The sequence below is a fragment of the Rhinatrema bivittatum genome, chromosome 16, assembly GCF_901001135.1.
Source record: "Rhinatrema bivittatum chromosome 16, aRhiBiv1.1, whole genome shotgun sequence".
NCBI classification, from domain to species: domain Eukaryota; kingdom Metazoa; phylum Chordata; class Amphibia; order Gymnophiona; family Rhinatrematidae; genus Rhinatrema; species Rhinatrema bivittatum.
In genome coordinates this window covers 37,679,677-37,703,448 of record NC_042630.1, presented here as the reverse complement: position 1 = coordinate 37,703,448, position 23,772 = coordinate 37,679,677, and the positions used below count along the sequence as shown (strand labels likewise).

Sequence of the window (23,772 nt, the reverse complement as noted above, 5' to 3'; positions counted from 1 at the left end):
TCGGCTGACGCGTCGCATTCCTCACCCGGGGGTTGTTTCACCGAGCCATCCTGCGGAGAGCCAGACTTTTTTTTTTCTTTTGTTTTGCCCCGGAGCTTTTAAAAATTAAAAAAATTCATCGTTTTATTTTGGTGCAGAAAAGGATGAATCCGGCGGCCGGGTGTGGAGGAGAGGAGGGCGCTCACTTCCTCTGTGGTTTTGGACTCTTGCTGACTCGACGCCAGGGCACTGGGCTCTGCCTCGGCTTTTTTTTTTTTTTTTTTCCTTCTTCAGAAAAGAGTCCAAGAAGGGCTTGACGTGAGCAGCAGACGACTGCGCTCTCTCTTACCGAGGAGTCCACTCGCGTCAAGCGTCAAGGAGCTGAAACTTGTCAAAATAAAACCCCCTTTCTGGGGAGAAGTGCATTATTTTTATTTTCTTTATATCGAGGGAGAAGATGAGGGCGTGTTTGCTGGCCATGGTGCTCACCCTCCTGAACGCTGCTGAAGCAGGTAAGGTGATGCGGATTTCATTGAAGGCTCCCGCCACAGATTGTGATCGGTGGTGGGGATATATCTCCTGCATGCGGTGGATCCATTTCGGCAAGTAGCGTGGATTTTTTTAGTGAGCTGTTTTCAGTTCTCTAGAGTTAATGTTCCTTGAGTTTCTGCACCATCTCAGGTCCAGTTTGCAAGTCTGAGCTGAAATCTTAGGAAGAACCTGGGAGGTGCATATTCAGCCGCTGTGCATTTCTGCAACATATTTGGCTATTCACACCACTGAATATATCCGGCTATTCTAAAGTTAGCTGGATAAGTCTATGCAGCTAACTTTAGGGCACTCTCTCAATAACCACAAGATCCCCTGCTGCTTACAGGCTCTAATGCTGTCACACTATCCCCTGCTGCTCACGGGCTCTGTGATGTCACACTGTCCCTGGGATCCCCTGTTTCTCACTGGCTCTATAATCTCACACTGTCCCCAGGATCCTCTGCTGCTCATGGGCTCTGTGATGTCACACTGTCCCCGGGATCCCCTGTTTCTCACTGGCTCTATAATCTCACACTCCCCAGGATCCTCTGCTGCTCACGGGCTCTGGGATGTCACACTGTCCCCGGGATCCCCTATTTCTCACAGGCACTAATCTCACATTTTCCCAGGCATCCCCTGTTTCTCACAGGCTCTATAATCTCACACTGTCCCCGGCATCCCCTGTTTCTCACTGGCTCTATAATCTCACATTTTCCCTGGGATCCCCTGTTTCTCACAGGCCCTATAATCTCACACTGTCCCCGGGATCCTCTGCTGCTCACGGGCTCTGTGCTGTCACACTGTCCCCGGGATCCTCTGCTGCTCACGGACTCTATAATCTCACATTATCCCTGGGATCCCCTGTTCACAGGTTCTGTGAGGTCGCCCCCATTGCTGGAATTTCCTGCTGCTCCTAGGTTCAGTGATGACCTATTGTGCCTGTTGCTCCTAGATTGTATATGCCAGATGTACAGAGAAAAATGGTAGGCTGGTGCTGCTGTTTAAATCAGAGAATGAGTCCGTTTGTGTGCTGTTCTCTTATTTAAAGCTATAGGATTACAAATCATTTGACAAAAAGAGTTCCTGTGTTAACACCTTCCATCTGCCTGAAAAGAGGAATGAGATGTGTCCCAAATTAGGAGAAAAATGCTTCTTTGATCTGTAGCTGGTTGCTGCTGATTTTTGGATAAAGGGTTATTGGCTTAGTTTGCTCTTTTTTTTTTTTTTTCCTTTTAATTTGGTCACCAAAAATGGTTCATGCCAGTGGCCCATTAATGCCGACTGTGCCTTGCGTTTTTACCTGGTGCCTGCATTCCATTGGTTTGGTTTATTTTCACCCGTGATCACCTTGAACTGGTTTGCACAGGGCAGGCTAGACATGTTTAAAAAAAAAAATAAAAAATTAAGAAAGAAAAAAAGAACATGGGAGAAAACCCACTGGCCAGGGGATGGTTGTGAAGCCCGGGGGGGGGGGGGGGGGGGCAGCACAGCGGCCTCTCGTTTCCCAAAAGGCCAAGGAGCTTGGGGCAGCCAAACTTTTATGTATGTATGTTTGTATGTATATGTGTGTGTGTGTGTGTGTATGTATGTATATTTAACAAGAGCCTCCCTAACCTCCAGTGGCTGTGGGGGATTGTTACAAAGGTGAGGCCGTCCCTATAGCAGATTTGGGCATGCTTGGGCCAGATACGGAGGGCAGCGATGGGTAAAAGGTAGGGGTGGGGGAAGGGGAGTTGGTGATGGACTGCCGAGAGGAATTTGGTTGCGCCTCTGTCCGCATTTGAGGAAACCTGACAGGGAAGGCTAGATGGGTCATCTTGGTCAGTATCCGACGTCAAGTGCTGGGTTAGACCATATAAGCATGGCCTAAGGACCCAACTCATGACGTCGGATACTGACCAAGAGAGAAATGTCTTGTTCCACCTTGAGGACAAGGGTCCACGTTGGCGGGGGGGGAGGTGAGTGGCGATTGCATCCCGTGGACTCCTGCCTTGCTGTTCAAAGTGACAGTCCGAGCCCACGTGTTTGCACTGGCTTTCCATGCATGGAAAATATCTCACCGAGTTGAAAATTCAACCTCCGCACGTTATTTCCCTCAAGGCCACGTGTTGTGGAGCAAGATGGGCAGTTTTAACCGCCCCGGGGGGGGGGGGCAGCAGCTTTCAGACGGATGAGTTCCATGTTGAAACGGCGAATTACCTGCAGCCATGGCTTTGAAACATGTCCTCCGAGTTTTGTGCCGTTAAATAAAGGCAGAATCCTTTTAGGCTTTTCCAACCCTGAAACCAGCTCTGGCTGAGAAGAAGCTTGGGTCTTGACCCAACTTAACTATGTGTTGCTCAGATTAAAACCCACTCACCCAAAAGATGTTCAGTAAACAAAATGACAGATGCTAGCAGGGGTCCAAGAATTACTCGCATGCCTGTTTAACCACTCCGGTTTTCTGAGGTGGCTTCTTAAGAGCTGGCGGCGAGAGATCCACACAAGGGGAAATCACATAAATGCGCAGATTTTGAAGCTGGATTATTTGTTAAAATTTCACCTGCAGATGCTGGCGGGACCCGTGAAGGCCTATGAATTTTGAGGGGCGTCTGGTCTTCTGCATTAGTGCAAGAAGGACGGGCTGGGAGCTGATGCAATGTGAGGAGAACGGGGGTCATATGGCCCGTACCCCCCCCCCCCACCCCCTCCCCCAAGATTTGCACCAGGAATGATTCTCGCTGCCACAGTTTATAACGGTGGGAGGGCCTTAATGGGAAGAGTGGGGAGTCCAACACCAGCAGTCTTAAACTCAGTTGCAGGAAGCGCAAGGGCTTTAATTAGCATAGCTGATGCAATTAAAAACAAACAAACAAACCCCACAAAGCAATCTTTGCCACCTTCCTGACATGAGAACGAAAACACAGCGAGGAACCAAAGAGGCCACCCAGAGTCCGACTCTGACTAGAACTGGGAATGGCGGGAGCTTCCTGTAGAGTGAAATGCCACAAAATTATAATCTCAGCTTGACTTACATTTAGAGCAAGACTAGTGTCAGCCAGCCGTTTCGGAATGACGGAGCGACATCTAACTTTACCAAAGGCAATGTCAAATCAGTCGAGAGGTGAGACGGGCACGAGGAATTGGATGTCATCGCCGTAGAGACGATGACCAACCTCCAGCTTAGCCAGACGTTTACAAAGGGGAGAAAGATACAGATTAAAGGGGAACCCTGAGGGACCCCAGGCAACACAGCCAGGTAGACAGGCTGGAGGAGGGGTGGGGTGTCATATCGACGGCAGGCCCAGGGGACAATCTGGTCCAGTGAGACCCTGGCTGCAACAGTAGCAGTCCTGTTACAAAGCAGCCGGATGGATGGTAATGAACCCAGGTAGCCTCCCTTGCATGCAAATTTTATCTCATGCATATTCATTGTGGACATCCTGAAAACCCGACTAATTAGGGATCCCCCCCCCCCTATGAAAGACAGCTTTGGGAGCCAATCCTTGCAGCAATGGCCAGCGTGGGGGGGAGGGGGGGCATGCACCCTGGCTCCTTCCAGAACCCTGTAATCATGGGGGGGGCCCTCCCTCCAGCCACTAGGTGTCGCCCTTGCTATATGACCACAACGCCCCTGACCCCCCTCCCCGGGGCAGGGGCTGTGAACTCTGCCTTGGCATCATCCCCAGTTCCAACTGTCTCAGGGACTGGGAGGCCTGACTCAGGGATGGGACCTTTCTCTTCTTCCCTCCTATCTCCCCACAAACCCAGCCTATTCACATCGATCAGTGAATAAGATCTTAAAATACATAGAACAGAACTGTAGGCAGAGATGAGAGATTAGGATGTGCTGTTGGTGGATTACCCAACTGCGATACGTCTTATCTCCTGCGCAGGGTTATAGCTGTAGGCACTGGGCTCTGTGCATGGAAGGGGGAGGGGCATGGTTTGGGGGCAGAGGGAGGACCAATTCTTCTACAAATAAAGTTAAAAACCCCACAGCCAGTGGGTCCCCACAGACCCTGGAAATGGTCAGGTCCACACATTAACCCCTCGCCTCCTGCGGGTTTTCCCTGACCAGCAGAACTGCATTTCAACTGGAGCATGAACTCTGTGCAAAAAAAAAAAAAGGTCATTGCAAACTCAAATTCTGCCTGCATGACTCTGGGAGCGGTCCTGGCTTTCCGCAGGCAACGGCTTTGAAGTGAAAAGTGATGAGACCTGGTGAGAAATACAATTTGGAGCAGTCCATGGAATTCATGTTAAGAAGGCCCAGAGCCAAGATTTCTGTCAGTGGATAAGTGTGTTCCTGCGCTGTTTGCTTTAGGGTGGGCAATGTGCACCTTCTCCAGCCCCCTTCAGTCTCTGGGTGAAATCCCACTCACGCGAGTGTCACTCCTCTGCTTCCAGTTTGGGCACCGCAAGCATTCTTTGGCTTTAATATTAGGCTTGGAGGGATGCGATCTCCCTGCTTTTTGGTGAGACGTGGCGGGAATTACCTGCTTGCTTCTGCTGGAAAATAAATAAATAAACCTCAAGCCGTCCACCCCCGTATTAATCATGACATTCCTGATAGCTCCAGGTCCCCAGGGTCAGAGCGAGCCAGGCCTGGTTTTTACCCCAAATAACAAGTCCCTACTTGTAGTCCTAATTTCCCAGTTGAGGTCCTAAAGAAGAGGAGGACTACATCTCCCTGCATGCATTGCGGTACAGGCCTGGCACGGCTTGTCTCCCTTAACGTGGAGCTAATGCGGTTGCTCCACTCTCAAGGCAGTCAGAACTAAATCGTAGCATGACAGATGACGACAAATGAAGTCCGACTGGCCCATCCAGTCTGCCTGCTTATTTCTGTCTACACTGCTAAGGATCTATCCTAGCTGCCACCGCAGAAGCTTGTAGGGTATTGTGCCTTACCCAAGTCCCTTTTAGTTGCCTTCCTCTTTGGGTTTTCTGCCATCCTGGGTAATTGAGCACACAAGATCCCATACTCAATCCAACACTCAGGACCCCCATCCCCCCCACTGTTTTACCAGCGCATTTTGTGGTAATCCAAACAGCTACCAAAAGTGGTGAGGCCGTTGCCCTGAAATCAGCCTGCCTAGGTCTTTGTGACCTTACTGAACAGACCAAGAGAACTTAAACAGCCTCCCAAGGGAAGGGATGGCGAGAAAATTGGTAATGGAATTCAAGAAAGTCCAGGATAAGCACAGAGGTTCCCTGGTTGCAAAGAATTAAGCTAGAGAAACAACTAAGATCTAAGATATTGCACCAGCAAGTAAAGTGGGGCAGACCTAGATGAGACTTACTGCCCTTATCTGCTGCCCTATTCTCTGTTTCTATGAAGTCTAAACTAGAACTGGCTCGGCCTAAGCCTGATAATCTGGTGGCCCCATATAAATTGCCCATTTTCCGGCCACCCGTCTAGAATTCCCTGATGGGTTCACGTCCCCTAGAACAAGCTGGGACCATGGTGAAGGCTTCGGGATATGACTGGGCGATCCTCTACCATGAACCATCTGCTGGGTTGGCTTGGGGGAGGGTTTGCTGGGTGGCTCCAGGTGCTGTTCCCAACGTATAACCGCAAACTATTCCTTGTTTCCAGAGGCTGTGAGGGAGCCCGAGATCTGCTACATTCTTGATGCGATCCTGTTTGTTTACGGAATCATCCTCACCGTCCTGTACTGTCGGCTGAAGGTGAGGAGTCAGGGGACGAGCTGCCCAGCGACCCCCCATTCTCTGAGAGAGATTTTGGGCCAGTCCTGTTTTTTGGGGGTTTTTACCCCCACACTCTGCTCCCTCCTGGTGCATTATGGTACTTTTAGTGAGAATGTCAAATGGGCAAAGCAGAAACTACAAATTTCATAATGCACTGGAGGAACTAAAGGTAAAATATCAGGACTGGCTTAATGTCTTCCACCAGAAACAGGGACATTTGGTGGTTCTGCAGTGGCCATGAGCTGGGGATGGCTTAAACTAGGTTCTTTATCTTTCTTATTGTGAGATTAAAGTCTTGTGGGTAAAAAAAAATTACATGTTAAACTAAGAGAACACCCTTTTCTCCCCTCCCCAATGTCTTTCCTCTTCCAGATACAGAATCGAAAGGCCGCTGAAAAAGATCCTACTCAGAACCTGTATGAGGTATTTAAAAATCAATCTTTGTTCCTTTTCCGAGCTGCAAAGCATAGAACATGAAACCATATCTCTTCTGCTGTAGATGAGTTAGGAGTGTGTGTCTAAATATTTGACTGGAAAAAAAAAAAGTTTCCATTAACAGAAAGAGAGACGTGGGGGCGGCCATCTTGTTTTGCGTGGCTCTCAGGAATCACCGGGCAGTGCTAGAAGGGGGCATACAGAAACGTCGGGCCCAGAAAGCGAGATCAGCAGAGAGGGAGATGGGTTAGGTGCAGTAAGGAGAGACTGAAAAAAGCTTGAAATCTGGGAAAATGTAGTTGATTTATTTGTTGTTTCTCATATACCCACACAACAGATACCAGATCTGGCCAGAGCAGTTCACACATAAAAAACACAAATAAAATTACAATCAAATAACAACCCTGCCCATAAAACCATGAAAACCCCTGTTAAAATAAATGAATGTCGCTGCCTACGGACAACGTTTGGGGACTATCTAGCCAGGTAAATCCGTATTTAGCCAGCTAGGCCACTTCTAATCCCGGCCCTGCCACCGATTCTCCATCTGCCCCTGAGGTATTCTCCATCGGGCATTCCCAGTAAAGAAATTACCAGGGGGGGGGGAAAAACCCAAACCAGATCTAGTGTTCAGTTTGAACTGGAACTGGAGTGACTTTGCTTGGGGAACCGTTCAGGGTTGGACTCTGACACCGTGGGTCAGGTTCTGAGCGAGGGTCACGCTGGCCCCTCGGTTGCAGGGCGCCCGCAGAACACGGAGAGCCGGGAGATGTGTCCGCGCGCTGCTGTCCCCTAATCTTTCTTCGCCTCCCGGGGGGGCGACTCTGGACTTGAAATCGCCTTTCTTGCTGGGCTCTTGCCGCTAGCTTCTCTGATGGGGAGTGTGCACGCCTGCGTTCACCTCCCAGAAACGCTGTGCTAACATTTGCCTCCATACAGCGTTGGCACAAGTTGCACTGAGTTTTACTTTATTTTAATTTTTTTTTCTTAATCATTAACTCTTTATTAGCAGGTAAAAGCTTACAACAATGAGTCGGTAAGATTACCAGAAAAAAAAAAAACAAACAGAAGAAAACATAGCACAGCTCAGCATTTCAACATAGCTGATACCCATGTCACTTCCATACAAAGCAACAACCCTAGAGAACGGCAGATAGATATAGATAAACATCCCTAACCCTGGCACTTTTAGCGTTAACCTCTACTCAAACCCCCTAACTCTCTCCCCCACCCATGCATACATATCCCACCTCCCTATTCCACTAAACCCCTCCCCCTCCTCTTTAGTTATCCCTCCATCTTATGTACGCTCTCCATATCTTCTCCTGTCATTTGGCGTTCAGCTGTTCATTTCCCCATGTAGTATATCCCGTCTAGACTAGAGGACACGGCCACCAACGAAGGCACAGATGGTCTGCGCCGCCAAAGGGCACGTTTTGCACCTCCTGGCTTAAGAAAATCTGGGTCAGCAAGCGCTGCTGGGTCTCGTCGCCGATTTCCAGCACTTATTGCTTAATTAGACACATTTTTGGGATCCTGGGGGATCGACACTCCGAAGAGGGAAACACATTTTTAAGCCTCATCGGGGTGCAGTACCAGCTCTATAACTATTGATATCCATTTTGTTTTAGGAGTGCTGAGACCGAAGCTCTGCCATTGGTCAGGAAACAACGCTCCCTGCTTTCACTTTATTTTATGCTTGAAACTAGCAAACACTTCGTGCATCCCGTAGTGTTAGCCATTCCCCATGTTCTTTTATATCCCTTATTAACAATCCCCATATTTAAATGTTTAATGTATTTGATACAGGTAACGCATAAGTTCCTGCAAATGTTGTGATATGTGATATGTAAAATCGAACACCGGTATATAAAAGTAAATAAATAAAAAACTTAATAAGATGAATTTTAACCATTGTGGAAGGTGCTGAAATGGTAGTGCGGGATGTCAGTCACCAATTAATTACTCGGAAGAGCATCAGTGCAAGCTTAAACCCTACCTTTCCTCCTCCCTACACACACACACACACACACGGCAGCAGCAGTGCGGGACACACACCCACACGGCAGCAGCAGTGCGGGACACACACGGCAGCACCAGTGCAGGACACACACCCACACGGCAGCACCAGTGCAGGACTCATATATATACATTGTCCCACTGTAGAACAGGTACAGCTCTAGCACCAGCGGTGCAAGCTTCACACACACACACACTGCCTCACCTCAGAACAGGCATATCACTTCTCTTTCTCACGCACAGGCAGCAGCACTGCAAGCTGCGCACACACACACATACATACACACACACACTGCCTCACCTCAGAAAAGGCATATCACTTCTCTTTCTCACGCACAGGCAGCAGCACTGCAAGCTGCGCACACACACACATACATACACACACACACTGCCTCACCTCAGAAAAGGCATATCACTTCTCTTTCTCACGCACAGGCAGCAGCACTGCAAGCTGCACACACACACACATGCACACACACTGCCTTGCCACAGAACAGGCATATCACTTCTCTTTCTCACGTACAGGCAGCAGCATTGCAAGCTTTACACACACACACACACACACACACACACACAGACACACACTGCCTCGTCTCAGAACAGGCATATCACTTCTCTTTCTCACACACAGGCAGCAGCACTGCAAGCTGCGCACACACACACACACACATACATACACATACATACATACACACACTGCCTCACCTCAGAAAAGGCATATCACTTCTCTTTCTCACGCACAGGCAGCAGCACTGCAAGCTGCGCACACACACACACACACATACATACACATACATACATACACACACTGCCTCACCTCAGAAAAGGCATATCACTTCTCTTTCTCACGCACAGGCAGCAGCATTGCAAGCTTTACACACACACACACACGCACACACACTGCCTTGCCACAGAACAGGCATATCACTTCTCTTTCTCACGTACAGGCAGCACACACACACACACACACACACACACACTCTCCCTACCCGTACCATAGAACACCAGGCAGCTGTAGTGCAACCTTCCCTCTTGTACGGAAAGCTTCCTTCTTTGCTCGGAGATAGAGGGATTAATCTCTTTTCCTTAATATCTTATGGACGAGGTCCTGTCTATATCCTAGCGTGGTTGCATATTTGCAGCAGAGTGACAACAGGACTCATGTCCTGGCATCAGGAAAGAACCCAGCTGGGATAACCTGCTTCTTGCATCCTTTCTGGGGGCATATAGGAATTTCTGTATAATGATAACTTGGCATTTTAGCTACAAAGTAGAAACCTGTCCTTTCTATCTCGCTAGTTCACGGCGGTCGGATTTTGTCTCCCGGGTGGCTGTGTGGGATGGGTGCAGGCCATACCCAGCCCTCCTACCTATGGTCTCTTGGTCACCTGGGCTCAGGCTTCCCAGGCCTTTAACAAGCTCCGATATTTTGCTTTCTAGTGGTGCACGGGCCGCCGGCTCCAGGATTAGTTACACGTCTGCCGGGCGCGGAGCTTCGAGAAATAAGAAGGGACCGGAGTGGGCAGAGAGGACACAGAATCCGTCTCCTGCTGCAGAAACCGCTCTCGGCCATTCTGTGCTTCCTTCCCTTGCTTTGTTTCCCTCCCAGGGCCAGGTCGCTGACCTGGAACCTTCCGGATACTTTTTTTTTGGAACATTGCCGCTGGCCATCCCCCCACCCCACCTTGCAGGAAGGTACGATGGTGCGTGAACCCGGCCCCTGCCAGGTTTGCCGAGCATCACCTCGAATTTCCTCACGGAGCTTGGGTGGCTTTTCTCTTCACAGCTGCTCCTTGCAGGCCAAGGGTGCTCTTGGGACCTCAGGAGTTGCAGCAACGGAGTCGAATGTCCTTGAGACCTTTTTGGTCATTTCAGGAGCCCCCCCCTCCCCCCCTTTCCCTCCTCCTTCAGGCACCATGACAGCACTTAGCTCCGGAGAGGAGGGGATGGCTGGGAGGAAAGAGGAAGCTGTGGAATGGGATGAGCTGTCTTGGCCAGAAAGAGGAAGGCCTCTGAGTGGGAGATTTGCTGAGCCTGCTTTGTAAGTCCAGGAGTGGCCGGAGACCACGTTGGCCTATTTTTCTTGCAGTAACCAACCCGTGCCGTGGGCAGGAGTGGCCCTCTTTCCTGCAGGTGCTGGCTGGGTGGCCATGCTGAAGGCCTCCTGCTCTTTGGTCTGATGTGAGCTTGTCTTTCAGGCGTGACGTCCTCCCGTGGACGCATCCATCTGACTGAAGACTCGGGAATCTGCTTGCTCCCTTCTGAGTGGCAGGTGCTTTTGCTTCCATGGAAAAGTGGTTATCCACCTCCTTTCCCTCCATGATCCAGGGTCCTCTCCACCCTGTACCTTTCCCTCCAGGACCCTCCCCACTCTGTACCTCTCCCAAGCTCTTTCCTCTCTCTCCAAGGTCTAGGACCCTCCCCACCCTGTACCTCTCCCTCCAGGACCCTCCCCACTCTGTACCTCTCCCAAGCTCTTTCCTCTCTCTCCAATGTCTAGGACCCTCCCCACCCTGTACCTCTCCCAAGCTCTTTCCTCTCTCTCCAATGTCTAGGACCCTCCCCACCCTGTACCTCTCACTCCAGGACCCTCCCCACTCTGTACCTCAGTGGGATCCAGGGTCCTTCTCTTGAGCAGAGGTTTTCTGACAGGGCAGCAGAGCTTTCCGCACAGATTCGTCTGCGTTATGGTAATCTTTCATTATGCTTTTTTCTTTCTCTAGTAAGGAACTTCTTTTCCTTTTTAAAAAAAAAGACATCTGCATGAGTCCGAAGATGAGCTTGTCTGCTGCGCCTTCTCCCCCTCCTTTCTGAGAGACTCACATGCACTCCTGCAGCTCCCGATTGCTCTTACTCCCTGTTCCCCACTCTGTTCTGCTCCAGTGTCAGTTCCTCCCTCCCCTCGCTGCAGGCCTTTGCTTCTTTAGTCCGCCGCTGCCCTTCTCTTCCCCCTTAGCTCTTTTCTTCTACCTGATCCTCCACCCCGACTCTGCAGGCCTTTGTCCACTGCCTCCCCAGTCATCCTGTCCCCTCCTCTGCTTTATCTCTGCCCCATGCCCACCTTCACTTTCTGTCTTCCTTTCCTGCAACTGGGCCTCCTATTCCCTTCCTGCTGTTCCTACCCTTCTCTCCCCTTACTTACCCAATCTCCCCTCCCTCCTGTGAGACTCTCTTTCCCCCCCCCCCCCTTTTCACTGCATGCACTGCATCCCAGTAACCTTTCCCCTCCCTCTCCCTTCCCATCTCCCCTGGCTGTTCCGCGTGAGACGGGAGCCCCTTGTGCTCCATCATTTCCGTTTCACCCACTGCATGAGGAGCAGGCCTGGCTCACGCAGCCACACACGGAGCAAGGTGGGGAGGGATAAAAGCCTTCGTTTGGAAAGATATCTACAGCAAGCCAAGGCTCCACCCAGGATGCTCCTAAACAGATTGGGGGCGTCCCAGCCCTAACCCTCATTTATTTCATCTCTACGTCCCTGAACCTCTCATGCACCTTGCTACCATTGTAAAGGGCTCAGGAGGAGAACTGGATGCAGGAAAGAAGGAATGTTCTGATCTCTGATTAAAATGCATTATCGAGGTTTTTGCATTTTTAGGAAGGAGACGGAGGGAAGCTGGTGACATATTTTGCGCAAGCGAAAAAAGCAGTTTCCCTCCTAATGCACGCTGGGAACTGTACCTTGGTCCTCTCTCTGGAGAGATCCCTCTGTCTATTCTGCTCTTCAGGCACTCTTTTTCTCCTTTTTTGTTGACAGCAGGAACAGGTTAAGCTGGTGCGCGAGCTTTCTCTAAGTCTTCTCTTTCCCCACCCTAACACTAACGGCTTCCCTCCTCGTGTTCACCAAGCATGCAGAAGGCTTCCACACTGGGCAACCAGACTGAAGAATGGCAACGCAGTCCATCAGCGCCTGGAAGCAGCCTTTGATCTTGCATCCCAAGAGCAAAGAAGGAATAATTGCAAAAACTGTCCTGGATAAGGAGTGATCTCCTACAGGCAGTCATGCCCTGTGGCTGGCAGCTGGGATAAATTATTGGCAGTGTGGACAGGAATGAACAGGGTAGACTAGAAAGGCCAACTAGCCTTTTTCTGCTGTCATCCACTGTGTTGCTCTGACTTGGACAAAATAGGTGTCAGTTTTCAGATGACTCCAGGGAAGGTGTGGTTCCCCTACCAGAGATTCAAAACTCTGTTAGGGTTGCCACCTTATTCCAAGGTCAACCCAACAGGCTGATCAAGTCCTGGGTTTACCCCATTGAAGGCATGGACTGGTAGTTCTAGTTTTCTTAAGGCAAGCCATAAAAACTCAGGCCTGGATCAGCCTGTTGGGGGTGAGGTGTCCACCTTTATTCTCTGTTCTCGCGTTCCCCATCTCCCTCCACCTCCCACCCCCATGTCCTGAGCTGCTGGTCGGGAATCCATGATCCAAACCTTGTCTGTTTCCAATCATCTCCACAGCCGTTGCAGCACGGTGACAAGCAGATCTATCATGAAATCCCCATCAAGGAGGTACCACTTGAAAACAAGCCTGGCAAGGTATGTACACATCAAACATAGAGGGTACATTTTTCCAGGGGTGTGTGGCAGTCCAGCACCAGGAACAGGAATGTGAAAGAAGCAGTTAGACTGAAAATATGTCCAAAGGCATAAGCATCTAGCCACAGATGCTCGAAGAAGGGGGTGGTTCAGAGGCGTGGCCTAAAATTTAATACACTAATTAGTAATTAGCAATACAGCAGATGTCTAAATGTAGTCTGTTGGGTGTGTTATCCTGTACCAACTATTTATATATCTAAAGTAGGTGCCCACTAAGGTATCCATCAGAATGTCCCCCAACTGTATCATTCCGAACGTCTATCTTGTCCCTTGACACGTCTTGGGTGGGAGAGGAACAGGGTGTGTGTAAACCATCCACTGTCCAATGAGATGCTGACTCGGGATTTTAGGCTTTGCAGAAGTCCATTCCCAGTACAAAGCCCGGTGCAGTGTGTCTGCACACCTCAAAGGCAGGGCGCGTCTTTGAGTTTGCAACATGACTTTGATTACCAGCGTTACGCTGTAAGAGAAAGAAAGCACTTTTGTAACTGGACACATCATGGACTGTATTTTGATTTTTCGGACATTGCAGATCAATGCCTAGAGCAGCGGTTCTCCTAACCCAGTCCTCAGGACACACCCAGCTGGTCTGCTTTTCAAGGATATCCACTTGAGAGAGATTTGCATGCCCTGCTTCCATTGTATGTAAATCTAGTTCATGCATATTTATTGCGGATATGCTGGAAGCCAGGTGTGTTGTTTGAGGGCTGGGTTGAGAGCACCTGGCAAAGTGATGACCCACCACCAGTAAAAGGATTGCCATCTCATCTTAAAATCTGATTAAAATCCCCTTTCTGTAGCAGTGGAGGATTTCCTCTTGATTTGCTTACTCCTTTTGTACACTTGATCCATGTGTAGACGTTTCCTGTATTCAGGAGAAGGCTTGCAGATCAGCTGAGCCATCTGACTGGAGTACAACTCCACTAGACATGACCCTGTCTTGCTGATTTAATGTTTTTTTTGTCAGGTGCTTCTTTGAAAAACAATAAATATCATAGGAAAGGGAGGGTAATCTTTAAAAAAAACAAACCACCTTGATGCAAACATTTTTTAATCTTTTTAGCCTCTGTTTCATATGTCTGTCCTGCCTCTTCCAATTTTAAACGACTAGACTGAGCTGAACCAAACTGTTGGTGGGTTGGGTAACATTTGCCTTTAATACCTTTCAAAGTTTGTGAAGGATTTGGGGGGTGGGAGGGGAGGAAGAGGAGGTGCAGGACTGGGGCAAAGTCAACAGTCTCCCCCCCCCCCCCCCCAAGAAATGCATGGGAGCCAACTTTGGCTCATCGCGTCTCGAAACCCACTGGGCTGATTCTCTCGAACACTTGCTATCTGGAGAGTGGGTACAAGGAACGTTAGTTGGATGGGATGAAATTGTGGCCGGTGACTGGGGAAGGGTGGAGGCTCAGAAGGCAAATTCATAAATTTGTTGGTAAGAAATGCATGCACGCTGGGGAAGTCAACTTGAACGCATCCTGTCCTGAACGTCCCTGGGCCGATCCTCCGGGAAAGTTTTTACGTATAAACACAGAGTCCCGTGGTCTTTTATTGGGGCGACTGGAATGTCGTTTACTGATAGTTTAGGTGACAATGTGGTGGTTTCAGTCCGTTTTACTTCTTACGATGCTATCATTTCTTATGATATTCCTTCAGTTTGTAATGCTCGCTGGCCTAAGCCATGCACAGTGGAAGTTCGATGCAATTTGTCTTAAAATCGAATGGAACTAGGAAGGGGATGTTGTGCTTTTTTTATTTTTTCAGACTGGCAAGATTCTGCTGTTTTGTATTTCAAATTTGGTTATGTATCGTAAGCTTGGAATATGTAGTGATGGATTGCTTTTTACATCCCTTACTAAGATGCAATACAACATGTATTTATTTAAAAAAAAAATGTGGTATCTCGCGCCAGCCACAGCTCTGGGTGGTTGGCATGGAACTGGGGCCATCTTTAATGTCGCAATGTTCTCTGGTTGGAATAGGTGGAGAGCATTCACTGTCTGTTAATGCCCTGTCTGGGATAAAGGCCCAAAGCAAACCTGCCTCTGGAGAGGGCAGTGAAGGCCAGTAAATGCCCCACGCCGTGTGGCATACTGCTGAATTTGCACCACCTCTGCTTCACCGTCTCTTGCTTTAATACGGTCCTGGCTGTCCTATTCGTTCCTCATACAGGAAATCTGCCAGTCTCCTGAAAAAAAAACCAAACCAAAAACTCCAGTAGATGCTCTTACTCTGGGACTGCCACTTCAACCTGAGCCAGCCACCCAAACAGGCTGCGCCAGGCCTGGTTTCGCCCCCTTGCACGCATGCAGATGTAGTGCCCTGTTGATTTCCGTAAGAAAATCAGAGCTGCTCAACCATGTGGGTAACAGGGCACATCCATGAGTGGAGCAGGCTGTTCAGTTGACCAGCGCTAATGGGGGGAGACCCTGTCTTACTCTTTCGGTTTCTGATTATAGCAGTGGTTTCCAACTGGGGGTACAGAGAAGCCTGCCCAAGAAGGGGGTATGTGGTTAGACCACTGCTATCATATAGGGGAGGGGGGGGGGAGTCTGAAATGCAGGAGGGACATCCCCATGTCCCCCCCTTCCATCGCTTACCACAAAAAACAGCCAACTTTTTTTTTTTTCTCCTCTGGGTGATCCATTACCAGTGCCCATCTGCATTCCCTGCCCTACCCTGGATCACCCGCAGCATCTTCCAGTTACTCAATAGCTTAGGGAGTTGGCGAGGCTGCCAGCTGGAGAATTAAAGCAGAGGCGGCAGCCACCATTGGGGGGAGGGGGCGACAGGGAAAGCGCCGCACTTTTGTGGCCTCTGGCTGTCTCCGCTTCCTCCCCTCGCCCTGTCGTGCCAAGCTTCATGATAAGAGATGAAGCCTGCAGAGGAGGAGGAGGTGGCAGCCGTGGGGATAGGAGGTGTTATGCTTTCCTCCTGCGCCATGAGGGGAAGCAAAGTGGGTTGAGCAGCATCCACTCCCTCTGTCTTCAAAAATGGTGCAAATTCGTCGGAAAGGGACAGCGAAGCGCCCTGAGGACCATGCCACGCCAACCTCGCTTCCTGCTTGGTCTGAATTTAGCAGCAGCATCTGGTGCATGTCCTTATTATTCGGCAGTTAAACCTCCAACGGAGAAATGAATGCAAGGCCCATACATCTTATCTCTCTCCCCAACCAAGGCCGCATTTAACCAGGGGCACCGGAGGCAGCTGCTTTGGGAGCCAAGTTCCCACCTTCTCCTCCCCCCTCTGATTTCTAGGGCGTTCGGGAGGAGAAGGTGGGGATGCTTTGCCCAAGTCCCTCTGCCTATGGGTGGCTGTCGTCGTGCATGCGGGGGCTGAGAGAGAGGACCCTGTGCCCATAGCATCCCCCCTGCGGGCTGGCAGGAGGAGGGGAGGGGAAGTGGACCTGGGTCCGGCCCCTGCTCCTCACCTTCTCCTAACCAGTGGAGCTGGAGCAGGAGCCCCAATCCTGAGGTCTACGGCGGGGGTAGCAAGAGAGAAAGGGATCGTAGATGCGGCTGAGAATCGAGTGGGCTTGTATCGGTTTTGGGGGGGAGAGACAGGGAAGGGGAGCCTAAGTGGTAGGAAGAAGGCTGGCAAGATTAGGCACTTTGCTGTCCCTAAAACTGTGTAGCCCTAGACACCAGGCTGGTTGGGAATCCAGGTCTAAAGCCTCAGATTATGCCTCTGAAACTGTGGGGGCAAGTCAGCCTTCTCTTCCGTTGTTGAGGAGGTCTCTTGCTGGGCTGTGTCCGTCCCTCTGCGGTGGAGGGTTTCAGTGTCGCCAACTCGCAGGAGGCCGAGCAGCCCGTCACGTGACGCACGAGCGCTCACCCGCGCGCGGCCTTGTAAGGGAACAGATCGGCTGAGACCCAGCGCTGCTAGCAAACCGCAGAGCTAAAACCACCGGCTCCAACCCACCCCGTGAGACGACCTGTGCAAAGGGGGGGGGGAGAAGGGCTGGACCAAGAGGAGCTACAGCAGGGGGGGGCTTCCCAAACCCGTCCCGGCGGCTCCCAGCACGGCCCACGACGAGTGTGATACTCCAGGCTCCAAGGCAGGCAGCGTTCTCGCTGAGGATGCCACGCACGGAGATGGCCTCCCAAAAGGGGGGAAACCGGAACCTCGACGCCATGCGTGCAATGGGCCAAACCGGGCCTGGCTCCTCTTGTCTCATGAAGAGGCGGTAACCCCCCCGTCTCCTAACCCCTCCCGGCCGCTGATTCCCTTGTAGGGTGGCCACTGCTGGAGGCCGGAGAGCTCGGCAGATCCCCGATTGCAACAGGGGTTTATTCTTGGCTGTGGGAAAGGGTGACAAGCGATGCTGAAGCCACCACTTCCTCGTTTCCAGGTTGAGGAGAACATCGTCTCACGCCGGGGTTGGGGGAAGGGAGCGCAGCACTGATGTAGGAGGTTCGGTTTCACCTCCAGTTCTCATCTAAGCCTCTGACCACCTCCCCAGCCCCTTCTCCATTCATCCCAGCGGTTAAGGGAAGCAGCTGGCGCTCTTTTTTTGTTTCAGTCCTGGTTTCCCCATCACACTGTGTGCATGGACTTGTAATTCTGATTAAAAACCAACCCAGGAACTGCAGGTCTGTGTCAGCAGTGGGGGAGGGGAGGGGAAGTAAAACCAGAACTGGACCTGGACCTGGCCATTCGGTGATCCTATTGCTGAGGCACTGCCCTCTCTCCACCCTGCCAGCGGGGGAGGATCCAGAGCAGGGAGCAAGTCCCATCTGCCCTGTTGGAGGTGAAACCTACTGAGCCCTGGATTGGAGGCCAGGGAGCACGGATATTAATTCCCCTGCCTGGAGGCTGATGAACTTCAGGCATGAAATCTGGGGGTAGAAGCAGGGCGGACTCACCCCTACAGAGCAGAGAGAGAGGGGAGGTTGTACGGAGGCCAGGTTCTCCCCTGTAGCCCTGCGGGGAGGCCTAAAGTCACTGCTGACCTCCCGTTCTCTTTGAGTTTTATTGTAGTGAGGGTGGGAGTAGAAGAGGGGGAAAGTGAGGCACTGTGGGTACCACCCAGGAAGCTGGTAGTGCCCCCCCCCCGCCCCCGGGGAGACTGGACCGTTCATTCTGTGCTCCTCGCTATGCTCTCGTTTACCCTTAGTAATTAGGCTGGCAGGGGAGGGGGGTTGGTGGAGCTCCTTCTAGTCATCTACTATGATTTTTTTTTGTGGGGGGGTTAACTTTTTATTTACACCTTTCAATTACTACGTTCAAGAAATGCATCTTAAAAAAAAACAAACAAAACAGAAAATCTGTGGCTCTATTACTAGTTTGATGTGGACAGCAACCTGAGAGGGACAAAGCGCAGAGAGCTCCCAGGGCTGGTGTGGTGGGATTAGAAAGAAGGTTTACTGTGTGGATCAAAAATGTTACTGACTGCAAGTGAACTCGTTAACCTACGATTGGCCCAAGGAATGCAGACTGGCCGGTAAGGGCTGCAGGAAAGTGCCACCCAGCCAGGATCCCGGGGCCCAGACCCGGCTTGGTCGGGACACCTTGCTCTGTTCGTGGCCTTTATAGGAAATGAACGGATTATCATATCCGGGGAATTTATTGGCCAAAGACAGGAAACAGCGAGTAGGATTAAATGGACAATTTTCTCAGTGGAAGGGAGTGGGCAGTGGAGTGTCTCAGGGATCTGTATTGGGACCCTTACTTTTCAATATATTTATAAATGACCTGGAAAGAAATAGGATGAGTAAGGTAATCGAATTTGCAGATGACACAAAATTGTTCAGAGTAGTTAAATCACAAGCAGATTGTGATAAATTGCAGGAAGACCTTGTGAGACTGGAAAATTGGACATTGAAATGGCAGATGAAATTTAATGTGGACAAGTGCAAGGTGATGCATATAGAGAAAAATAACCCTTGCTATAATTACACAATCAGGTCGATACAGTAACATTGAGTTAAAGATTCCCCGTCTGTAACGTGCTGGGAGCGCACAATACAGACGAGTAAGGCCATTCAGCGATACAGTCTCCAGTTTCACGCGTCCTTAGCGCTTCCTAAACCCTTTCCTAAACCCTTTCCGCACCCAGCATGTAAATGAACGAAAAAAGCTGTATAATGAAGGAATTAGCTATTCCACTGCGATACTGTAACGGGCGCTAATATTATCTCCTCCGTAACCCGCTGTTCTGCCGCGGCCTTAACCTGCTAGTTTACCCCGCCTCCCCTAGTAGGAGTTAGTGTAGGGTAGTGTAGTGTAAAAACATTGCTTACCCGCCCTGGTCCCGTCCGGTCCCCCTCCTCCCGAAGCAAAAAAAAAAAAACAAACGAAAAAGTAGCAAGGCTCGGGCCTGCTATGGTAAGTGTAAAAGTGTAAAAAACAAAAAACCTGGGTGCGCTGGTACCTGTCATTTCAAATGACATTTGAAATGACAGGTACCAGGAAGTGTAAAAAAGTGTAAAAAACAACCTGTGTGTTATATAAAAAAATAAAAAAATGTTAAATACCTGTCGGAGGGCCGTGGGTCCAGGCGGCCGGTGGGCGGCGGGCAGCCATCAGCGGCATCCGGTAGTCCCTTCTCCCGATTTCGCACGGGCGGGTCGGCAGCGGGGGGGGGGGGGGGGGGGGGGGGGGGGGGGCGGCAGCAGGATCCGGGAGCGGCGGGTAGGCAGCAGCGGGGTCCGGGGGGCAGCGGCAGCAGGATCCAGCGTGTTCGATCGGGCAGGCAGGTAGGTGGCAAAATAAAGATGGCCGCCTGCACAGGAAAAGCGTGCAATTGGCCGCTGAAGACGTGACGTCACGATGTTTGGCGTCACGGGGTGTGACATCACGTCTTCAGCGGCCAATTGCACGCTTTTCCCGTGCAGGCGGCCATCTTTATTTTGCCACCTACCTGCCTGCCCGATCGAACACGCTGGATCCTGTTGCCGCTGCCCCCCGGCCCCCGCTGCTGCCTACCCGCCGCTCCCGGATCCTGCTGCCGCCCCCCCCGCTGCCGACCCGCCCGTGCGAAATCGGGAGAAGGGACTACCGGATGCCGCTGATGGCTGCCCGCCCCCCCCCCCGCTGCCGACCCGCCCGTGCGAAATCGGGAGAAGGGACTACCGGATGCCGCTGATGGCTGCCCGCCCCCCCCCCCCCCCCCACTGCCGACCCGCCCGTGCGAAATCGGGAGAAGGGACTACCGGATGCCGCTGATGGCGCCCCCCCCCCCCCACTGCCGACCCGCCCGTGCGAAATCGGGAGAAGGGACTACCGGATGCCGCTGATGGCTGCCCGCCCCCCCCCCGCCCCCCCCACTGCCGACCCGCCCGTGCGAAATCGGGAGAAGGGACTACCGGATGCCGCTGATGGCTGCCCGCCGCCCACCGGCCGCCTGGAACCACGGCCCTCCGACAGGTATTTAACATTTTTTTTATATAACACACAGGTTTTTTGTTTTTTACACTTTTTTACACTTCCTGGTACCTGTCATTTGAAATGACAGGTACCAGCGCACCCAGGTTACTGTATAGGCGCTGTTACAGCGCCTATACAGTAAAATGGGTTGCGCGGGCATAACCCTTCCCTAACGCTTCACAGCCGCGGCATGCATTTGCATGCGATTAGAGGAGAGTATCGGGGAGTTAGTGAAGAGAACTGTGGGTGCGGGGAGGAAGGGTGCGCCTGACACTGCCGCACTGTTTTTACCGCGGCCTTACTGTATCGAGCCGAATGTTAGGTTCCATATTAGGTGCTACAACCCAAGAAAGAGATTTAGGCGTCATAGTGGATAACACATTGAAATCGTCGGCTCAGTGTGCTGTGGCAGTCAAAAAAGCAAACAGAATGTTAGCCAAGCTGCACATTTTACTTTCAGAAATTAGCGCCTACCCAAAGGTAGGTGTTAATTTCTCCGGGCACCAGGAAAGTGCACAGGAAAGCAGTAAAAACTGCTTTTCTGTGAACCCTCCGACTTAATATCATGGTGATATTAAGTCGGAGGTCCCGAAAGTTAAAAAAAAAAAAAAAAAAATTTGAAATCGGCCTGTGGCTCGTGGGTTGAAAACCGGACGCTCAATTTTGCCAGCGTCCGGTTTCCGATCTCGTGGCTGTCAGCGGGTTTGAGAACAGACGCCGGCAAAATTGAGCGTCGGCTGTCAAACCCGCTGACAGCCGCCGCTCCTGTCCAAAAAGAGGCACTAGGGACGCGCTTGTGTCCCTAGCGCCTCTTTTTGCCGCAGGCCCTCATTTGAATACAGAATCACGCGCACAGGAGAGTGGCCTGTGCGCCTGCTCTCCCGCGACTTTTACTTTATCGGCCCGTTAGAAAATAGCCACTGCTATTACTAGCAACGGTAACATGGAATAGACTTAGTGTTTGGATACTTGCCAGGTTCTTGTGGCCTGGATTGGCCACTGTTGGACACAGAATACTGGGCTTGATGGGCCCTTGGTCTGACCCAGTATGGCATTTTCTTATGTTCTTATTTAATATACTTGCTGGCAGCTCCAAATCCCTCTCTCTGCCACCTGGACCTCAGTAGTAACAATACCGAATTTCTGGCTTCCTTTTTAAAACACTTTTTTTTCTCTCTCTCTTTCTGCTTCTGTTTTTCAGTCGGGAGAAGACGTCTACACGGTAAGTTTCCAGCTGTTCATTCTCCTGTCCCTGTTCTGGCACGTGGGCCTGGTTCGAGCTCATCTCCTTAAGCATGGCATTCTGGAAAAGGCATTTCTCGGGATCCATTTCTTTAATCTGGGGGCCGCCTTGTTTAAAATTGTGGGGGGGGGGGGAAGCCTGTCTTCCTGTTTTATTCTCTCTGCCTAAACCAGAGCTATACAACTACCATTCTCTTAATTTCTCGTGAGGGTGAATGCTATTGAGCGTGCAGGGGGCTAAGACTTCTGCTGTGTCTTCCTTTCACAGGGTCTCAGCACCCGCAGTCAGGAAACCTACGAGACCCTGCAGAAACCTCAATAATCGCCAGAGCATCTTTGGACCCCCCTCCTGCCCGTTTTCCAGTTTTAGGGGTTTTTGGTTTTTTTTTTTTAAACAACATTTTTTTCTGTGGTGTTGCTGAGTCTGGCGCAGCTTTTCCTGTTCACCGCAAGACTTCCGGGAGTGGATGGCTTTTAGGGAGGACTGAACAGCACCATGGGCTTTTACGGAACCATTCAAATTCGCCGTGGGCAAACCCAGAATGGACTGGCACCTGGGCCGTGGCACACTCCTGCTCAGCCCTGGATCGCAGATTTAATATTTTTGTGGCGGCCCATAGGCAGAACCGAGGCATGGGGGAGGGGGTGGCCAGAGTGCCACTGCGACAATACCTTTAAAGCAGTGCCAGCCTTCATCCCTACAACAGATGAGAGCCAAGGAGTTGGTGCCTTCAAAACCTGGTGCACTAGACAGCTGCCTATGCTATCATATTCCTAAATCCGGGCCTGGCTATTAGGGCAGTTTAATGCAGCTGTCTTGTTATACAGAAGTAGAAAAGGAATTTGGAGCGAGCACGGGGCTGCGCACACCTCTCCTGGGGGACCTCACAGCCAATTGCGTTTTTAGGAAATCCACCAGGACTGTGTATGAGATGCATTAGCATATACTGGGTCTCCAATTATCTCATGCATATTCAACTGGCTCTGGTGATTTGCCATGACAGATTTGGGAGCCCTGGGTTAGCGTCTGGCATACAAATAGGATTTCGAAGGCACTTTCTAGCTCGTGGCACGTTGGAAACACAGGTGCAGCCACCACTGGGATGCAAAAAAAATACATACCCATTTGTGTAGTAAGATTCATCCCTGCCTTAAAAAGAGCAGAAGGATCTATTTATAGAGGTCCATTTTTACTGACCATTTCTGATAGGACAATTTTAGTCGAGATGCTTCAGCTCGAGAAATCTTTTCTTCCTTGCATCAGCTCAGATCAGTCAGATTTGAGGAAGGGTGGGTGTGCTGCTGAGAATACCAGAAGGCTGTTGAATTTAGCAGCCCCAGCTCAGAAAGGAAAGGTTGTGGAAGGCTGGTGCTCTCCCTGAACGTACACGAGGCTTTTGACAGACTGGACCGGTCTATCCCAGCATTTTGTTTTTCAGTACTCGGACAAGCATCTGTGACCAATCAAAAAAAAAAAAATCTGTCCCCTCCACTTATTAATGTCTGAATGTAGCATGGGTTACAAACTGTAACTATCAGGCTGGTGGTGGCACTGCCATGCAGTGGGACCTGGTTTTATTCCCAGCTGAGGTCTTCTGCTGCCCGGGTCAGCTGGGGGATGGGGTTGGAGAGGGCGATCACACCCCCTGCTGGGGGCGGGGATCCCCATCATCATGCAACGGCGCTACCCAGTGGACCGATTTAGGAGCTGTGATTGCCCGGTTCCGGAAGGAGCCCCTTGTGCATGGCCCTCAGCTGAGGACTGGCAGGGCAGGGACTGGACTAAATATTAAGCTGGAAGGGGATAAAAGGTGAAAGGAAAAAAATCCCCAGGAAGTTGTGAACGAAGGCTGCAGATCCCAGCCCTGGTTCCGACTGAGCTGGCAGTAGAAAGGAGCAGGAGTAAACACCCA

At 50.9% G+C, this 23,772-nt stretch overlaps 1 protein-coding gene across 1 annotated transcript; it reads left to right on the top strand.

Annotated features, from left to right (window-relative positions):
• The first annotated feature begins 281 nt into the window (after window positions 1-281).
• On the top strand, window positions 282-23,401 carry FCER1G (Fc fragment of IgE receptor Ig). The gene is made up of 6 exons (XM_029581022.1): window positions 282-491; window positions 6,092-6,183; window positions 6,577-6,627; window positions 13,115-13,192; window positions 21,819-21,839; window positions 22,128-23,401. The coding sequence occupies exons 1-6, from the start codon at window positions 437-439 to the stop codon at window positions 22,179-22,181; spliced, it is 351 nt and encodes a 116-aa protein (XP_029436882.1). The 5' UTR covers window positions 282-436; the 3' UTR covers window positions 22,182-23,401.
• The last annotated feature ends 371 nt before the right edge of the window (window positions 23,402-23,772 follow it).